Source organism: Poromitra crassiceps (assembly GCF_964638095.1).
Source record: "Poromitra crassiceps genome assembly, chromosome: 2".
NCBI lineage: Eukaryota > Metazoa > Chordata > Actinopteri > Beryciformes > Melamphaidae > Poromitra > Poromitra crassiceps.
This window is the reverse complement of record NC_139624.1, coordinates 71,077,858-71,098,056: the sequence shown is the minus strand read 5'-3', so window position 1 is coordinate 71,098,056 and position 20,199 is coordinate 71,077,858. Positions and strand designations below refer to the sequence as shown.

The following is a 20,199-nucleotide window of genomic DNA, read 5'->3' as shown; positions in this document are numbered from 1 at the left end:
GCAGCGTGTGTCTCTCACGCACGGGCAGCAGCGTGTGGATAAAGTTCTCTCACGGACGGGCAGCAGCGTGTGGATAAAGTTATCTCACGCACGGGCGGAAGCGTGTGGATAAAGTTCTCTCACGCACGGGCAGCAGCGCGTGGATAAAGTTCTCTCACGCACGGGCAGCAGCGTGTGGATAAAAGTTATCTCACGCACGGGCAGCAGCGTGTGGATAAAGTTCTCTCACGCACGGGCAGCAGCGTGTGGATAAAGTTCTCTCACGCACGGGCAGCAGCGTGTGGATAAAGTTCTCTCATGCACGGGCAGCAGCGTGTGGATAAAGTTCTCTCACGCACGGGCAGCAGCGTGTGGATAAAGTTCTTTCACGCACGAGCAGCAGCGTGTGGATAAACGTTCTCTCACGCACGGGCAGCAGCGTGTGTCTCTCACGCACGGGCAGCAGCGTGTGGATAAAGTTCTCTCACGGACGGGCAGCAGCGTGTGGATAAACGTTCTCTCACGCACGGGCGGAAGCGTGTGGATAAAGTGCTCACGCACGGGCAGCAGCGTGTGGATAAAGTTATCTCACGCACGGGCAGCATGCAGTGTGTGGATAAAGTTCTCTCACGCACGGGCAGCAGCGTGTGGATAAAGTTCTCTCACGCACGGGCAGCAGCGTGTGGATAAAGTTCTCACGCACGGGCAGCAGCGTGTGGATAAAGTTCTCTCATGCACGGGCAGCAGCGTGTGGATAAAGTTCTCTCACGCACGGGCAGCAGCGTGTGGATAAAGTTCTCTCACGCACGAGCAGCAGCGTGTGGATAAACGTTCTCTCACGCACGGGCAGCAGCGTGTGGATAAAGTTCTCTCACGCACGGGCAGCAGCGTGTGGATAAAGTTCTCTCACGCACGGGCAGCAGCGTGTGGATAAACGTTCTCTCACGCACGGGCAGCAGCGTGTGGATAAAAGTTCTCTCACGCACGGGCAGCAGCGTGTGGATAAAGTTCTCACGCACGGGCAGCAGCGTGTGGATAAACGTTCTCTCACGCACGGGCAGCAGCGTGTGGATAAAGTTATCTCACGCACGGGCAGCAGTGTGTGGATAAACGTTCTCTCACGCACGGGCAGCAGCGTGTGGATAAAGTTCTCTCCCGCACGGGCAGCAGCGTGTGGATAAACGTTCTCTCACGCACGGGCAGCAGCGTGTGGATAAAGTTATCTCACGCACGGGCAGCAGCGTGTGGATAAACGTTCTCTCACGCACGGGCAGCAGCGTGTGGATAAAGTTCTCTCACGCACGGGCAGCAGCGTGTGGATAAAAGTTCTCTCACGCACGGGCAGCAGCGTGTGGATAAAGTTCTCACGCACGGGCAGCAGCGTGTGGATAAAGTTCTCTCACGCACGGGCAGCAGCGTGTGGATAAAGTTCTCTCATGCACGGGCAGCAGCGTGTGGATAAAGTTCTCTGACGCACGGGCAGCAGCGTGTGGATAAAGTTCTCTCACGCACGAGCAGCAGCGTGTGGAGAAACGTTCTCTCACGCACGGGCAGCAGCGTGTGGATAAAGTTCTCTCACGCACGGGCAGCAGCGTGTGGATAAAAGTTCTCTCACGCACGGGCAGCAGCGTGTGGATAAAGTTCTCTCACGCACGGGCAGCAGCGTGTGGATAAAGTTCTCTCACGCACGGGCAGCAGCGTGTGGATAAAGTTCTCACGCACGGGCAGCAGCGTGTAGATAAAGTTCTCTCACGCACGGGCAGCAGCGTGTGGATAAAGTTCTCTCACGCACGGGCAGCAGCGTGTGGATAAAGTTCTCACGCACGGGCAGCAGCGTGTAGATAAAGTTCTCTCACGCACGGGCAGCAGCGTGTGGATAAAGTTCTCTCACGGACAGGCAGCAGCGTGTGGATAAAAGTTCTCTCACGCACGAGCAGCAGCGTGTGGATAAAGTTCTCACGCACGGGCAGCAGCGTGTGGATAAACGTTATCTCACGCACGGGCAGCAGCGTGTGGATAAAGTTATCTCACGCACGGGCAGCAGCGTGTGGATAAAGTTCTCACGCACGGGCAGCAGCGTGTGGATAAAGTTCTCTCACGCACGGGCAGCAGCGTGTGGATAAAGTTCTCTCACGCACGGGCAGCAGCGTGTGGATAAAAGTTCTCTCACGCACGGGCAGCAGCGTGTGGATAAAGTTCTCTCACGCACGGGCAGCAGCGTGTGGATAAACGTTCTCTCACGCACGGGCAGCAGCGTGTGGATAAAGTTCTCTCACGCACGGGCAGCAGCGTGTGGATAAAGTTCTCTCACGCACGGGCAGCAGCGTGTGGATAAAGTTCTCTCACGCACGGGCAGCAGCGTGTGGATAAAGTTCTCTGACGCACGGGCAGCAGCGTGTGGATAAAGTTCTCTCACGCACGAGCAGCAGCGTGTGGATAAACGTTCTCTCACGCACGGGCAGCAGCGTGTGGATAAAGTTCTCTCACGCACGGGCAGCAGCGTGTGGATAAAAGTTCTCTCACGCACGGGCAGCAGCGTGTGGATAAAGTTCTCTCACGCACGGGCAGCAGCGTGTGGATAAAGTTCTCTCACGCACGGGCAGCAGCGTGTGGATAAAGTTCTCACGCACGGGCGGAAGCGTGTGGATAAAGTTCTCACGCACGGGCAGCAGCGTGTAGATAAAGTTCTCTCACGCACGGGCAGCAGCGTGTGGATAAAAGTTATCTCACGCACGGGCAGCAGCGTGTGGATAAAGTTCTCTCACGGACGGGCAGCAGCGTGTGGATAAAAGTTCTCTCACGCACGGGCAGCAGCGTGTGGATAAAGTTCTCACGCACGGGCAGCAGCGTGTGGATAAACGTTATCTCACGCACGGGCAGCAGCGTGTGGATAAAGTTATCTCACGCACGGGCAGCAGCGTGTGGATAAAGTTCTCACGCACGGGCAGCAGCGTGTGGATAAAGTTCTCTCACGCACGGGCAGCAGCGTGTGGATAAAGTTCTCTCACGCACGGGCAGCAGCGTGTGGATAAAAGTTCTCTCACGCACGGGCAGCAGCGTGTGGATAAAGTTCTCTCACGCACGGGCAGCAGCGTGTGGATAAACGTTCTCTCACGCACGGGCAGCAGCGTGTGGATAAAGTTCTCTCACGCACGGGCGGCAGCGTGTGGATAAAGTTCTCTCACGCACGGGCAGCAGCGTGTGGATAAAGTTCTCTCACGCACGGGCAGCAGCGTGTGGATAAAGTTCTCTCACGCACGGGCAGCAGCGTGTGGATAAAAGTTCTCTCACGCACGGGCAGCAGCGTGTGGATAAACGTTCTCTCACGCACGGGCAGCAGCGTGTGGATAAAGTTCTCTCACGCACGGGCAGCAGCGTGTGGATAAAGTTCTCTCAGGCACGAGCAGCAGCGTGTGGATAAACGTTCTCTCACGCACGGGCAGCAGCGTGTGGATAAAGTTCTCTCACGCACGGGCGGCAGCGTGTGGATAAAGTTCTCTCACGCACGGGCAGCAGCGTGTGGATAAAGTTCTCTCACGCACGGGCAGCAGCGTGTGGATAAAGTTCTCTCACGCACGGGCAGCAGCGTGTGGATAAAAGTTCTCTCACGCACGGGCAGCAGCGTGTGGATAAACGTTCTCTCACGCACGGGCAGCAGCGTGTGGATAAAGTTCTCTCACGCACGGGCAGCAGCGTGTGGATAAAGTTCTCTCACGCACGAGCAGCAGCGCGTGGATAAAGTTCTCTCACGCACGGGCAGCAGCGTGTGGATAAACGTTCTCTCACGCACGGGCAGCAGCGTGTGGATAAAGTTCTCTCACGCACGGGCAGCAGCGTGTGGATAAAGTTCTCTCACGCACGAGCAGCAGCGTGTGGATAAACGTTCTCTCACGCACGGGCAGCAGCGTGTGTCTCTCACGCACGGGCAGCAGCGTGTGGATAAAGTTATCTCACGGACGGGCAGCAGCGTGTGGATAAACGTTCTCTCACGCACGGGCAGCAGCGTGTGTCTCTCACGCACGGGCAGCAGCGTGTGGATAAAGTTCTCTCACGCACGGGCAGCAGCGTGTGGATAAAGTTCTCTCACGCACGGGCGGCAGCGTGTTGATAAAGTTCTCTCACGCACAGCGTGTGGATCAATACTTCCAGGTGCCAAGGGGTGCTGGGTGACCTTTCTATGATAACAAAGTTGCACAAGCGTATTGATCGAGGGGCCGCTCACTGCAAATTGAACTCTCCAAAGTTCCAACACTGCCAGATTGAGTTTCATGGAGTGACATTGCCATGGGGCTGGTAAGAAAGCTGAGCTGTTTGATTAATATCTCTGGCATGGTGGTGTTTTACTCTTCACTCAAACAAAACTAAACTAAACTAAAAACCTGAACAGATGTGCGTTAAGGGACATATTGTTGCTGCCATAAACCGTCACTGAGGATCAATTAGATCAGGATTTAAACGTCCCCCTGGGTTCCAGTTGCACAACTTAATGACCGCATCACATTGTGTGATAAAAGTAATGAACCTGAAGATCAGATGCAGTATGAGACATCCCAGCAACGATTGGCAGAATCCTTAACCCCCCAGTTGGGCTTCTCACACCAATGAAGGAAGGGGGGAGGGGGGCATGGAGGATCCTTAAATATCTCCACAGCTGGAGTGAGATGATGGAGCTACTCTGAATGCATGTGCACTGTATGAGGCCCCTTGCTCTCCCTGTTCATTAGGGCTGCTGTGATAGGATGAGGTGATTTATACCCATAGGTTTTATGGGGCTCCAGCCCACATCCCATTTACAGCCGCCGTTCCCCCAGAGCTGAGTCCATACTGATAAATGAGAGGGAGAGACAGGGGGAGAGACAGGGGGAGAGAGAGAGAGAGAGAGAGAGAGGTTGAGGTGATACAGGATGCCGCGAGGGGATAAACAAGAGGGAGGGAGGAAGCAGCAGAAAATGAGTAAAAAAGTAGAGGGCAGAGAGGACATAGAAGGAAAGTAAACAACTAAACATTTCAAATGGATATGATAAAGGACTGCATGCAAAGTACATCGCTCTTTTAGGAGCTTCATTATAAGACCCGGGTTACATTTCCATAAACTCCGTGCTTGACTCTCCGTAGAGGTCATATCACAGAATAAAAAGGCAGCAGAACAGTGAGGCAGAGACAGGTGTCTGTGTGAGATGTATGACCGCTGTCTGATACGTCCATGAATGATGAAAAGCAAAGGGTCTCAGACTCTGTGTGAAAGCTAGTGAACGTGCACCAGGCTCGGTGGAGCTTGTGTTCCTACTATCTTTTTTACTCTGTGTGAAAGCTAGTGAACGTGCACCAGGCTTGGTGGAGCTTGTGTTCCTACTATCTTTTTGTCTTGCTGGCAAAGTGAGCTCTCTCTAATAGAATGTATTTAGAGAAGAGAGGAGCACAGCATATTGCAAACTGCTGATGCCCCCAAATATCAGGCTTTCATTGTTATTAAAACTCATCCATCAAGCCGACCCCTCCAATAATAGTGCATGAGAATGCTGCCACATTGATAATGCACTTTCCATATTACTCAACTACAGGCTTCCTTTCTTTTCTTCTTCTTACAGAGTTTTACTTGCTGTTCTCACAATTTGTGTGTGTGTGTGTGTGTGTGTGTGTGTGTGTGTGTGTGTGTGTGTGTGTGTGTGTGTGTGTGTGTGTGTGTGTAATGTTTGAAAGCACTGAAATAGGCTTACTCATGCATAATCTGTTCTATCAATAGCAAGGCCATTCATTATACACAACACCTTGACTGTTATAAAGATTACCGTAAAACTTAATTAATAGCCTGGGCTTTTATTTGCTTCAATTACTAAACTCAACTGGCCTATATTTGGGACAGGCATCTAATGGGACAGGCCTTTAATACCTTTCGCACAAAACTCTGTCTCAGCAAAGATGGGAAATACTATGAAACTTTATTTAATCCAGTATGAATATACTTGTGTGTGTGTGTGAGCAGAATCTTATCTGGCCACAGCTATGCCGTTTTAGGAAGTGTAAAGAGTGGGTGACGTGACAGAGCCGTTTTTTTAGGTAATTGCCCTAATTACCTAATGATGTGATGTCACTCAAGCAATGATGTCATCAGTGATGTCATCAGGGATGATGTCATCAGTGAGAAGTGTCCGCGTGTGTGAGTGAGCAGAATTTTATCCGGCGGTCGGGCTGAAACTTTCAGAAAGTGTAAAGAGCACCCGTGCGGGTGACTTGACGGAGCCAGATTTTTTAATTAGGTGATTGCCCTAATTACCTAACAATGCGATGTCGCTCGAGCAATGATGTCATCAGTGATGACATGGGGGGGGGGGGGGGGTGGGGGTCCAACTCAACCTCTTGCATGGCACCGTAACCCCGGCGTTACGTTTCTGATTTTTTGCTGTTCATCTGTCATTTATGTGATTAATTAGGTAGTTAATTCTGAACAATACTGTTCATGCTACATACCAAATTACCCGGCTGAATCTTGCGCATCGAACCATGTCTTCCTTTTTCAGATCAGATCAACACAGCAGAAGTTATAGCTGTCTTTGTACAAAGACAAAGACAACATTTCAGATTATTTGGCTTTTTTAAATGGCTTTTTATAATGGCTTTTTGGAAATCCGCCTAGGTATCTCCCTACAAAAACCACTGCCAAATACTCATGTTTTGGTATTTTTTCATCTTCTTTGAGTTGGGATGTGGTAAGGCCTGTGGCTATGTCTCCATTGGGTTTCTAGCCATAAATACAACAACCACAGGTAACTGTTTACACTCTAAAAGTGTTTTTTATTCTAGGCGAGAATCAACCACTGTGTTTGAGCTGGTGTTACTCAGGGTCAGTAACACATACAGTAGAGTCATTCTGACACTTCGAACAGAAACTTCAAAGTCTTACCTTTCAGAAAAGGTCAGGCAGTTGTCTGTAACCCTAGCGGTTCAGCCACAGTAAGCATTTTAGTTTGGGTATGTCGTTTTCACCATTTTCTTCAGAAATAGGTGGCTTTATTAACTCATTGAGTGCCAGCCACTTTTGGAGAACGGATGCTCCCAGTGCCAGAGTTTCAGAGCTTTTTTCAGTGATTTCTCGAGGCCCACAGAATATTGTGTGATATTACTATGTAAACACCGAACACGCAAAAAGAACGATGAGACTCTCTTCTATCATCAGCAAGAACAGGTTTATTGATATCATTTTCCGTTCTTTAGTTATCAGCCGGAGAAGATAGCTTGATTTAACCAAAAACAGCCGTTTTTTTCTAGAAGCTGAGATAATGAGCCTTTTGTGAAATTAAACATTTCAAGCACATCACTGACTCTGAAGCTAATCTTCTGATGTAGTCACACCTCAAAAATAATTTCCTTCAATAAAACAGTGAAGGCCAGGGAATTTTGTTTGGCAGAATAATATTTTTTAGCTGCAACCAGCAGCGCTGGCCCCTGCGTGCGCTGCTGGTTGCAGCTTCTTGCTGGTCTTGATTTGCTGCTGGTGGGCATCGGATATTCTGGCTTGCGTTCGCCAATCCTCTCCTGCTGTCTGGGTCTGTCTGGGTCAGTGTTGTGTGCTGCTCTGCGTGCCCCCCCCCCCCCCCCCCCTCAACTGCAAACCCCTCCTCCAGTCCGTGGGAGTGTCTCTGGTGGCTTTCTACTGCGTTTGCTGTGCACAGTGAAGGGTGCGCTACATCCAGCTTTTTTACAGCGTTCCGCGTGTGTTTGTCACCGGCTCCCATGCTTCCAGTTGAGAATAATAACAACTCCACGGCTGATCATGCGGATGGGCTGTCGCAGCGGACACGGAGGTGCTCAATTGTGGGAGCAGATTGGCTGCTGCAGGCACAGCTAACGTTATGCTTCATGCATATCGATGCATACGGATGCGATGCGATTTCCGTTTCCCCAACGACTTCTTCTCTGTTTTTCTCTGCCTTTCTGTAATCTGGAGAGCACTGTCGCCACCTAAGGGTTCTGTAAAATAGGTTATAGACCTCCAATAGCTACAATATTTGTACAGGAGATGTATCGGGCATTGATCCACGTCCCACCGTCAAAAAACGCAATTGACGACAATCGTCGTCTTTGGCACTCTACGTTACTAATCGAATTGATGACGATTATCGTCATTGGCACTCAATGAGTTAAGGAATATAACTTCCTATCAGAGCTCCACCCAGGTGGCTCCGTCCACAGCGCTTTATCAAACCATCAGTCATGTCCAGCATACACACGAGGGTGTGTATGCGCATGACTGCGACTGTGACAAAAAGATATGGAAACAGTCCTAGGCTAAAGAAAGAGGGTATCACAGAGAGGGCTGGGTGGGTGGAGAGAGAGAACAAAGTAAGAGTTGAAAGATGAAAGCTGGGACCGCGGATCAGGGATGACAAACGATCAGGATATTTCTGTCCTCACGCATTGATGAATGGCTGCCATCAGCAGCAGGTGAATGATGCTGCCGTATATAGAATCCAATGATCCATCTCCTTCCTGCTGCGTAAAGTGATATGCCTAATCTGCTCTGAGAAACAATGGGCCCCATTAACGAGAACGTCCTAATGATCATTAATGCACAGAAGGGTGTATTAATAGAAAGTCCCCACAGTGAGCAGTGCGGGGTTATGCAGATGTCATGGAATGGAGGAGAGGTAGAGAGAGGATGAAAGACGGAGCACAGAATGAGGGAGAGAAATGGCGGTAATGACGGTAAAGGTGAGGAGGAGGATGTCAAGGAGCGAGATGAAAGAGAGCGGGAGAGACTGCAACAGAGAAGACGTCACAGACGAGGATCCAGGACCAAAACCAGGAGTGGGGACAGCACAAAGGTATGAATTAACTGGAGATGGTGGTGCACACAGGACGTATACAAGACGTATACGTGTAACCTGCGTTGTGTAGTACCGCCGCAGTTGGGGATCGAACCGGGAACCTACGGAATAGGAGGCGAGACACTCTAACAAGGAGGCTAAAACCCAAATGGGCTCTAGTATCTGTTGCTAGAGTATCTCTTAACATGGGGGAGTGAGGTTACCATTACAGACACACACACACACACACACACACTGACTGAGTGACTCACCGATGAACACCGCTGTTGCACATGACGATGTGTGTGGCTCCGAGGCGTGAGCAGAGCTCAGAGGCCACCGTGAGCAGCCCCACTCCAGACGCGCCGCACGCCGTGTACTGGCAGGCCGCCGTACGCCGACAGCTGATAAAGCTCTCCAGGAGACGGTAGAGCTCCTCCAGAGCATTGAGCGGACGCATCAACTGGACAGACACAGAGGGAGAGGAGCTGGGTCAGGATCAAACAGAATGATACTGTATGAAGTGTTCACGTAAAAAAAGAGTACAAAGAGAGAAGGGCAAGGTGGGGAGGAAGAACGTGTCTCGTGCAGACGAGGATGTGTTAAGTTATCCTTTATTTATCCCCATGGGGGAAATTCATCCTCTGCATTTGACCCATCCTCTACTAGGAACCTTCGTAGAACTAGGAGCAGTGGGCAGCCGCAGTGCAGCGCCCGGGGACCAACTCCAGTTATTTTGCCATTGCCTTGGTCAGGGGCAGGAGTTCAGGAAGGACAGGAGTATTAACCCTAACATACATGTCTTTGATGGTGGGAGGAAACCGGAGCACCCGGAGAAAACCAACGCAAACACGTGGAGAACATGCAAACCACACAGAAAGGACCTGCTGGGACGGACCGGGGTTCGAACCCGGGACCTTCTTGCTGTGAGGCAACAGCGCTAACCACTGAGCCACCGTGCTTGCGGTCCTGGATCAGGGAGACCCAGGATGTGGGAGTAACGCTGTGTTCACGGATTTACAGCGCTTCCCACTTTGCATCATAAATTACAGAAGTGTGTCAACACAACAAAATCCACCAGACAAAGATGATAGAAATTAAAATAATCAGTTCAGTTCAGTTATGTTTATAGCCCCTTATCTCACAACACAAGCATGTCTTAAAGGGCTTTATAGCATCACAGTATATCACATCATATCTACACAACAACATACATTACATACATTACATTACATTACGTCACTTGGCAGACGCTTTTATCCAAAGCGACTTACAATAACACATTTTTGTCAGCAATAGAGCAATCAACTATGGAGCACAGTCTATGATAACTACAACTTCTGAAGGAACAGTGGTACAAGTTTAGGTTAGTGGTACAAGTTTAGGTTAGTTTTTTTTTTTTTTTTTTTTAGAAAGAGAGAGAACAAAGTTAGATCAAGAAGGGCCCAGATGGAGCCTGAAAAGGTGTGTCTTTAGTCTTTTCCGAAAGATCGGCAGTGATTCAGCTGTCCTGACCGAAGGTGGAAGCTCGTTCCACCATTGAGGTGCCAGGGACGAGAAGAGTCGAGATCGGGATGAGCGACTTTTGAGCCCCCGTAGCGAAGGAGGGGCGAGGCGACCTGCACTGGTGGAGGAGCGAAGGGAGCGCTGAGAGCTTTGGAACCTGACCATAGATTGCAGGTACAGGGGAGCTGACTGGTGTACAGCCCTGTAGGCCAGTACCAGTGTCTTGAATTTGATGCGGGCCGAGATGGGAAGCCAGTGGAGGTCCTGGAAGAGGGGAGTGACGTGAGAGAATTTGGGTTGGTTGAATACCAGACGGGCTGCAGCGTTCTGAATGAGCTGAAGCGGTCGGATGTCGGTGGCAGGTAGGCCGGCCAGGAGCACGTTGCAGTAGTCCAGGCGGGAGATGACAAGAGACTGTACCAGGAGTTGAGTGGCTTCTCTTGTGAGAAAGGGACGGATTTTGCGGATGTTGTAGAGAGAGAACCTACAGGAGCGTGCTGTCGCAGCTATGTTGGCTGAGCAAGACAGCTGGTTGTCAAGGATCACCCCAAGGTTCTTAGCTGTTTGGGAGGGAAGTACAGTGGTGTTGTCAATGGAGATGGAGAGATCTTCGAGAGGGCAGTCTTTCCCTGGGAGGAAGAGTAGCTCTGTCTTACCAAGGTTGAGCTTGAGGTGGTGGGCAGACATCCAGTCGCCAATGTCTTTGAGGCATGCAGAGATGCGAGCCTCGATTTGAGTGTCGGAGGGGGGGAAGGAAAGGAAAAGCTGGGTGTCATCAGCATAGCAGTGATAAGAAAAGCCATGAGAAGAGATCACATAGGCAAGAGATCTGATATAGAGAAGGAAAAGTAAGGGGCCCAGGACTGAGCCCTGGGGGACACCAGTGGTAAGAGGACAGGATCTGGAGAGGGACCCTCTCCATGAGACCTGGTATGAGCGGTTCGAGAGGTAGGAAGCAAACCAGGAGAGTGCAGAACCTGAAATGCCGAGGTCAGACAGAGTGGAAAGAAGGATTTGGTGGTTGACTGTATCGAAGGCAGCAGACAGGCCAAGGAGGACAAGAACAGAGGAGAGGGATGAGGCCTTAGCAGTGTGAAGGGCCTCTGTGACAGCAAGAAGAGCTGTCTCAGTGGAGTGAGAAGCCTTGAAACCGGACTGCAGAGGGTCCAGGAGGTAATTTTGGGAGAGATAGAGAGAAAGTTGTTCGGACGCTGCTCGTTCGAGGGTTTTGGAAAGGAATGAGAGAAGAGAGACAGGTCTGTAGTTGTGAATAGCAGTAGGGTCAAGGGAGGGTTTCTTAAGCAGAGGCTTGACTCTTGCAGTCTTTAGAGCAGGCGGAACAAGACCAGAGGACAGAGAGGAGTTAATGAAGGTAGCGAGGAAGGGAGATATGTTAGGTGAGATGGTTTGGAGGAGAGAGGAAGGGATAGGATCGAGGGGGCAGTAAGTGGCTCGGTTCGAGCTGATGAGTTTAAGCACTTCATCGGGAGAGAGGGGAGAGAAGGAAGGAAATCCAGGGACAGGGGGCCGGGAAGCAGGATTGGAGTCGGGAGTGTTAGTGAGGGTGCCTGGAGGATGGAAGGAGGAGCTGATGTCATCCACCTTTTTAGTAAAGAAGGTTACAAAATCATCAGCAGAGAGGGAGGAGGGAGGGGGAGGGGAGGGAGGGTTGAGGAGCATGGAGAAGGTGGAGAACAGTTTACTGGGGTTGGAGGCAGAGGACTGGATTTCAGAGATGAAGAAGGAGGTTTTTGCTTTGGAGACAAACAGAGGTGAAGTTGGAGTGGATAAGGTGGTATGAAGAGAGATCTTCAGGGTGATGTGATTTTCTCCATTTTCTCTCAGCTGCCCGAAGCTCAGTTCGATAAGTTCGCAGAGATTCAGTCAGCCAAGGAGAAGGGGGAGAAGATCGGGCAGGCTTAGTGGTGAGTGGGCAAAGAGAGTCAAGAGCAGCGGAGAGAGAGAGGATAGAAGAGCGGTGGAAGCCTCGTCAGTGGACAGGAGAGCAAATTGCTCGGCTGGGGGAAGCAAGGAGAGGACGGTAGAAGAGAGGGAGTTGGGTGAGAGAGTTTTAAGGTTGCGTCGGGTGGTGGTAGAGTGAGGGGGAGATGGGTGGGAGGAGGGGAGGGGGATGGGAAGAGAGAAGGTGATAAAGTGGTGGTCGGATACAGGAAGAAGAGTCACAGTGAGGTTAGAGGTGGAGCAGGATCTGGTGAAGACCAGGTCAAGCACATTCCCTGCTTTGTGAGTGGGAGGAGATTGAGAGAGGTAAAGGTCAAAGGATGAGAAGAGGTTAAGGAAAGGCAGAGATTGTAAGGTTACTGGCTGGATGTTGAAGTCTCCCAGAAGGATGAGTGGAGTACCATCCTCAGGAAAGACGGAGAGAAGGGTGTCCAGCTCGTCCAGAAAGTCACCAAGCAGACCAGGTGGGCGGTAGATTACCACAATGTTGAGCTTGATCGGTAGGGATACGGCAACTGCATGGGACTCAAAAGATGAGATAGACAGATGAGAGAGAGAGGTGACAGTGTAGGTCCATTTGGGAGAGATGAGGAGACCAGTGCCTCCGCCACGGCCAGAGGCTCTGGGGGTGTGCGAGAAGGAATAAGCAGCAGAGAGAGCTGCAGGAGTAGCAGTGTTTTCAGGAATGATCCAGGTCTCTGTGAGAGCTAGGAAGTGGAGGGTTTGAGATAGAGCATGCATGTTTGAGATAGAACATACAGTAGGTTACATACTTGATATACATTAAACATACTGTATTTTACTAGGTTATATACAATGCGATACTACACAAACACAGCATGTGTTTAGACTGTGGGAGGAAACCAGAGAGGAGAACAGAAAGGCCCGGGGTGGAGATTCAAACCCATGACCCTCTTGCTCTGAGGCGACAGTGCTAACCAGAGTGCTAACCACTGAGCCCCCCGATCAGTTATATTCACATTATATTATATTATATTCGCGAGCAGTATCTAGCGTGCTTCATCTATGCCATCTTCCAGTGTTCCAGTGAGTTAGACACGCGCATACTAACAAAGTTGTAGCAACCAGACGTAATGAATTACCAGGCCGTTATTGAAAATGAGAATTTGTTCTTAATGAACTTGCCTGATTAAATAAAGGTTGATAATGATAATGATAATAATAATAACCTTCCAGAAATGACAAGGTTGAGTGAGCGTGTTCTTACCTTGTCTATGAGGGCAGCTTTGGGTGCAGAGCTGGGTGGCATGTTGGACTGGTCCATGTAGAACCCCCTGGGGGGAAACAAAAACAAAAAACATTCAGATATAGAGCAACTATAATAACCGGATATATTTGCAATGTAATCAGAGGGCAAGACTCTTATTACTGTCCAGATGAAAGCATTAATATACCGGAGTGGATACTCGTGACACACATACTACAAATAGTGGCACTCTCCTCCCTCTGTACCATGAGGTCATCAGGAGCGCACCAGCCTGGCTTTCTGGGAAATGTAGGCCAGTCGTTCATTATGGCACTGCTGCACCATCTGAGCATCAATCACACATGGGCACAGCTCAGCACAAACTAAGCATCTCTTGTGCTGGGCTTCACTCCAAATGCCATTGCTCATTCATTCATGGGAGCGAGTTACAGATGATATTTGGTGTAATGTCTCATTTCGTCCATCGGCGGCAGCACTGGACCGGTATCTTGGAGGAGATCGAGGAGCTGCTGCATGCTGCAATGAGCTCGATGGAGGTTGAGTGCAGTTTGTGCAAGCTCAGCAGTCTGTGTGACTCTATCAAAGCACTGTAATCCAGCACTGTGCTATAAATAGTATCCCATGCTACATTAAACCCCTGGTAATAAAATCACACCCTCCATTATGTCATGCCAGAGGCCATAATATAATAATATGACACAGCCATCCTATAGTATATGTTTTTGAAATCATAAATGTTTATGGCAAAATTCAGCCATGAGAGATGCGGAAACAATATACTTTGCCCTGGAGGGGAAAATTGTTTACAAGAATCTGTGAAGCAGAGTTCAGTCATCTGCATTCAGTCTGCCAGCAAGTGATTAAAAGCAGGTCAGGGAGGCATTCATTATGAGCGTGGTATTTCTGCCTGACATCATATTAATGGAATGAATTAATCAGTGCAGCATTAAAAACATCCGTGATTCAAGATTTTATAGTGATATAAATCAGGACTCTATATGGAATTGAAATGAAGTAGGGGGCGGTGATCAAGAACATACAGAAAACAAGCCACAGTACAAACAGGAAGCAGGAAATAAACACGCATTCACATACATACAAGGCCCTCATGGTGCCTCTTTAATGCACTCAATGCATTTAGCCTGCTGGGCTACGGGGGCTAATATGTGGGCAGAGCTTTCACATAGGCAACACAGCATTGCTGCCTACACAATCTATTCTAAGACACGGATTAGTAGCGCAGCCATTTGATACCTTCCCTTGTTGTTGACAGTTTCGCTGTTTTCCAATTATTTCATCCCTCTGCGGCGAATTATCCTTTCACCTTGTGGCGTGCACTACACTAAACGACTATGAGCAGAGTTGACGATGGGTTCAGACGCAGCTAACGGTCCATGTAATTGGTTCAAGACAGCTTTATCATTCACAAGATGCTCCTCAAGATAGTCTGGGAGTTACACACACTCAGCGCTTCAGAAACGCTACAACCGCTTCAATTTCCTCTTAGAAACAGCTGGCCAACGTATAATGAGCAGTGTTGGGCAAGTTACTTTCAAAATGTAATATAACATACAGTATTACTAGTTACTTTCATTTTAATGTAATAAGTTACTTTACAATATTACTGTCTGTGTAGAGCACACATGGGCAAAATACGGCCCACCTGTGTGGCCCACGATGGAATTGCAAAAAAAAAAAAAAAAAAATTTTTTTTTTTTTTTTACACACACAGTGCACCTGAACGCAACATGCAAGATACCCGCTGAATAAGTGTCCAAATGTTCATGTCATATTCTGACCAATACTCCACTTCTGTTATAGCATTTCAGTCTGGAATATGGAATATCTTTCAATAATCTTTATGAATAAAAGGCTACATTGAAGTAGAAATTTAAATAACTCAAATAACTCATTGGTTTTGGATTTATTTAGCTTCAAGACTGCATTTTTGTTCGTGTGACCCTCAACACAGGCTTTGATCATCCCGGGACACTTACTGATACTTATGCTTAAATTAACCCACTCATATTCTGATTTATTTCAAGAAAAACATTTCAGCTAGTGGAAATTCTAATTGGCTGGTAACTTTAAAATCTAGCAGCCATATTGGCAGGTGGTCAAAAAAGTTAATTTAAATCCCTGAGAGCAGGTGGTGACATAGGAGTGAGTGAGAAAAGGATCAAATATTGGTGGTTAAGAGTAAGACTGAATAATGACATCACAACTGTTAATTTAAAATGAATTATTCCTCTAAACCTGGCTTCAAATGCACCAAATTTTTCGCGCTGCCGCCGTTCGGCCCTCAGCAAAACCTGGTAGCGAGGACATTTTTTGTGGCCCTCTCTATCATCAAAGTTGCCCATCCATGGGTTACGGCATGACAATATTGTTCGGCCCCTGGCAACAATCTGGGTTTCTCATGTGGCCCCCCATGAAAAATAATTGCCCACCCCTGGTGTAGAGTAACTCATTACTTATTACACTACTTTTGCATTACTTTCACCAAAATAACAGCAGTAGCAGAATGACATCGCCGCCCCATCGAAGCATCCCGAAAAATAATTTCAACCATCTTGAAGTCAGTGTAAACAACCCAAAATTCTAAATGTTATCCTTTTCCTTTGTTATTGTCATCTAGAGTGGTTATTTGCATAAGAACACACAATTTGATTAGGAAATGATTGTATCTTTATTATGTGCTTTGATGGAAAAAAGTAACTCAATTTGTGACTTGTGTTTCTTGACAAAGTAACTGGTATAATATTACTGAAATCCGATTTGTAATAAGTTATATTACTGAGTTACTGCTAAAAGTATATTACATTTAATATGTTACTTTTGTAAAGAGTTACCCCAAACACTGATAATGTGGAATGAGGGCCATACTTTAATTTGCTAAATAATACATAAGGGTGGATGGATGAAAGGTATGTGAGGTCTACACCGTGTTTAAAGCACTAAATATTTGATTTCCTCATTAATAAGATTTGCGCCGTTAGGCAGCGCCTGTCATTAATATTGCCTGTGTGTGTGTGTGTGTGTGTGTGGCCTAGGTAAGGTGGAAAAAAAACAAATACTGCAGTCCATGAAAGTGGCTTCTAACTCCTTCCAAAGAAAACATCACTCTTTACAGGACAAAACCAGAGGACTGCGATTCATTCGAGCGATAAAACGTCTACACCATGAAAACAAAAAAGAAAACGACTCCATCCAAACTGAAAACATTATTGCCCTGAAATGGTTCTTCTTATGGCCCATTTCCACCTCTGGTATCAGCGCGGCCCCGCCCAGCTTGTCTCGCTTTTTTGTCTCATTCCACCGATCAAAAACCTGGACAGCCCGGGTTGAGTTGGGGTTGAGTCGTGCTAGTTTTGGTCCCTGCTTTGTTGAGGTTCCAGCGCTGTGAACCCGGTACCATACCGTGACGTGAAAACACTGCAGACGACTGATTGGTCAGGCAGAATTGTGTTTACTGTATCTACTGACTGTCAATGCTGGATACCAGTTTAGTGGGGCTTACCTTCTCTTCTGTTAATGTTATTTCCATCAGTCTTTTGTGTTGCTGCCTTCGGCTCTGGTGAAATAAAATCGATCTCCTTGCTCAGCTTTAACATGACGGTGGTTTTCAATTGTTTTGAGAGAGAAAAAGTCCGCTCCTCGGTAGTCGTGTGCTGCGTTGGCTCCGCAAGTCCCATCCCCTGCGCAGTGCATGCGAGTTTGAGTAACAACAAAGTGATATCCATTCTCCTCGCCGAACAGTGTACATTTGCTCATGTACACTGTAGTGTAGGTCATTTAGAGGCACCAGTATTTCATAAACAGTTTAAAAGTTCTGTGTATGGATTTAATTTTAACGTTATACGTTATAGCCTACTTCGGCTATGGGCGGAGGGCAGATATGCGGTCGCTATGATGACCAGGTGTGGGCGGAGGCGAGTAAACTTGCTATGGAAACAGAGACTATATCAAGTAGAGACGAGTAAGACCAGATCGAGTAGAGCTGTACTGTGCTGTTATATGTGGTGGAAATGAGCCATAAGTGAAGCTCTTACTGCAGGTATGGCCTGTCTGTGGCTGTGTGCTGCCAGCTCACTCACCTGCGTGTCCTTCTTATCAGTCTGCTGCTCAGGACCTTTATCTTTAAGGTCTATACTAGAATGTGTCTAATAGAGAAGAGTCACCTTCTGTATATACCTGGCCAACTCCACTCGATCTGAACATCGCTCACATCTACGTTCATCTGTCTTGGCAAATAAATCGGACGGCACGGTGGCTCAGTGGTTAGTACTGTTGCCTCACAGCAAGAAGGTCCCGGGTTCAAACCCCGGTCCGTCCCAGGTCCTTTCTGTGTGGAGTTTGCATGTCCGTGTTTGTGTGGGTTTTCTCCGGGTGCTCCGGTTTCCTCCCACCATCAAAGACATGTATGTTAGGGTTAATACTCCTGTCAGTGCTCCTGACCAAGGCAATGGCAAAAAGAACTGGAGTTGGTCCCCGGGCGCTGCACTGCGGCTGCCCACTGCTCCTAGTTCTAGGAAGGTTCCTAGTAGAGGATGGGTCAAATGTAGAGGATGAATTTCCCCCATGGGGATAAATAAAGTATAACTTAACTTAATTTAATAACTTAACTTAACTTAAATAAATAACAAATGTAACCTTGCCCTTGTACACACATGTAGCAGACAAGGTCATTTTACCCACTGATTATCTCACAGACTTGGTCCAAAGGGATGGGCGTTCAAAAATACAGCCAACCACAGCCTGAGGGACAGAGCCGGCTCTCCTGGAGGTCTCTCTCTAATGACAAAATAATATGAGTCAGACGACAAGTGATGTGTGGTTTACAGGAGGCCTGGATTACATCCTCTGGGCCTGTGATGTTTTGTCAGAGGTTTGGAAACCAGGCACTTCACGTTCAACGTTTTATTACGGGTGAGAAATGACATCTGAAGCCCACACACACAGTGTGCAAACATCACTGTGTGGCTAAGAACATATTACATACATATTAGGAGTAGGCCAAAATCCACAGGCTGCCTATAGGGTTTCCCTCCCCATCCACAGGTTTACCAGTGCCCCTTTGCTCAACTCTCACATGGAGCCTGAACTCCAGCTGCCCCATTTGAAAGGCAATCAGGAGCAGAACAAGGCCAGAGGGGGGCCCCCACCAGCAGCCATGGTCACAAGCTTGTTGTAATCATTCCCTCTGAACCACACAGGCACCCTCCAACAACATCTAAGACAGTAACGCCTTCTCCACTTTTATGGGTTCCAATGTGGGAGATTTGGTCCAATCAAAATCCCAACCCACCACTAACCCCTCTGACTGCACACTGCTTTTCTGTAACCATGTGCGATCAGCTCTGTGGCTTTATTTGATCGGGGCAGAACATTGAACCTTATTTGTATTAACGTGGCCATAACGCTCTGGAGAACCACGGGTGAAGTTAGTGGGGAGGAGCTAGCGCGGAGCTACCCCCCAATTACCCCCCCCCCCCCCCCCCCCCCCCCCGTCCCAACAGGTTTTTACACAAGGCTCTAATGGAGGATTTGGCTGCAGGCCAGGGATGCCCCGCTCTGCTTATTTGAATGGGCCTATGAGGACACTTAATTATCTTGCTCTCCGCTTTCTTCAGAACAATAGACACTTCAGGCCCTTTCCCAGCACAGCAGCATTAGCTGTGGCTATACAGTGTCAACGAAGGGGGGATCTACAACCCAGATGTCTTCAAAGTAGAAGCGTGGGAACAGCAGCCCGACATCCTCTGCTTGAAACAATACATGGACACAAGAGAAAAGGTGAAGTGATGCATGAAACATCTTGAGCGATGATGACTAAAAGACATTCTAAATGTAATTGTTTGGTACGAGCGCAGTAGCCTAGGTAAACCCAGCCCCCACGTGACCTGCTCTCTCAGTTCCCAGTGAGAACAGGTCTGAGAGCAGGTCACGTGGGGGATGGGTTTACCCAGGCTACGAGCGCAGTGCCCGTTCAATCTGCTGCTGCACAGAGTGCGGTTCGCCGCCTTGTGGCTGCACAGAGCATTGTTTGCTTGTTATTGAAAGTTGACCAATATTGAACTTGTCCAAATAGCACCAAATATGCACCAAACAGCACGTCCTCGCGTCCCCAACAACACACCCGCCAAGTATGAAGTTGATCGGACAAACGGTTCTCGAGATACACAACGGACACACAGACAGACACACACACACACACACACACACACACACACACAGATGAGATCCTGCATTTATAGCATGATATTCCGTGGATTTGACTTGACACGTGAAAAACCATTGAGGACACCATGAAAGCGTCCAGGATTTATGCCATTCCACGTGTGTGTTTGACCCCGCAGAGCTGCATGCTGGTCCATGTAAATCATTGACGCTTTTGTGATGAACGACGCTCACGGTTATTAAACCCCACCCCCACAAGCGCCTGCAGTGTGTGGCTGGACTGCCCATGGGCTGATGAGGCCTTGCTCACATGCCATATAGTGATCTTTCTGCATTGACACTGGGCTGATGCAGTGTGTAGTGTGTTGCAGGCATTGACAGTAAATATATGGACCACCTTACTTACAACTTCCCGATATTGTTTGATTTCGTTTGATTGGATGAATGGATTTTCCTGTTGCATTGTGGGAAATCTGTTCAAGCCTGGAGCCGGGAAAACAGGAAGGGGCGTGAGTGTGGACGGGACTCGGGGGAGGGTTT

The 20,199-nt window shown here is 48.5% G+C and overlaps 1 protein-coding gene across 3 annotated transcripts in view; it reads right to left on the bottom strand.

The window, feature by feature from the left end:
- The window catches only part of prex2 (phosphatidylinositol-3,4,5-trisphosphate-dependent Rac exchange factor 2), a gene marked incomplete at its 5' end in the record, with an annotated part of 261,316 nt that overhangs the window by 21,983 nt on the left and 219,134 nt on the right, over positions 1 to 20,199 (bottom strand). For all 3 annotated transcript variants that reach the window (XM_083655690.1, XM_083655691.1, XM_083655692.1), the window contains 2 exons: positions 9,056 to 9,246; positions 13,480 to 13,546. In XM_083655690.1, the coding sequence (XP_083511816.1) occupies positions 9,056 to 9,246; positions 13,480 to 13,546 (258 nt within the window). The remainder of the gene's footprint in view (positions 1 to 9,055; positions 9,247 to 13,479; positions 13,547 to 20,199) is intronic.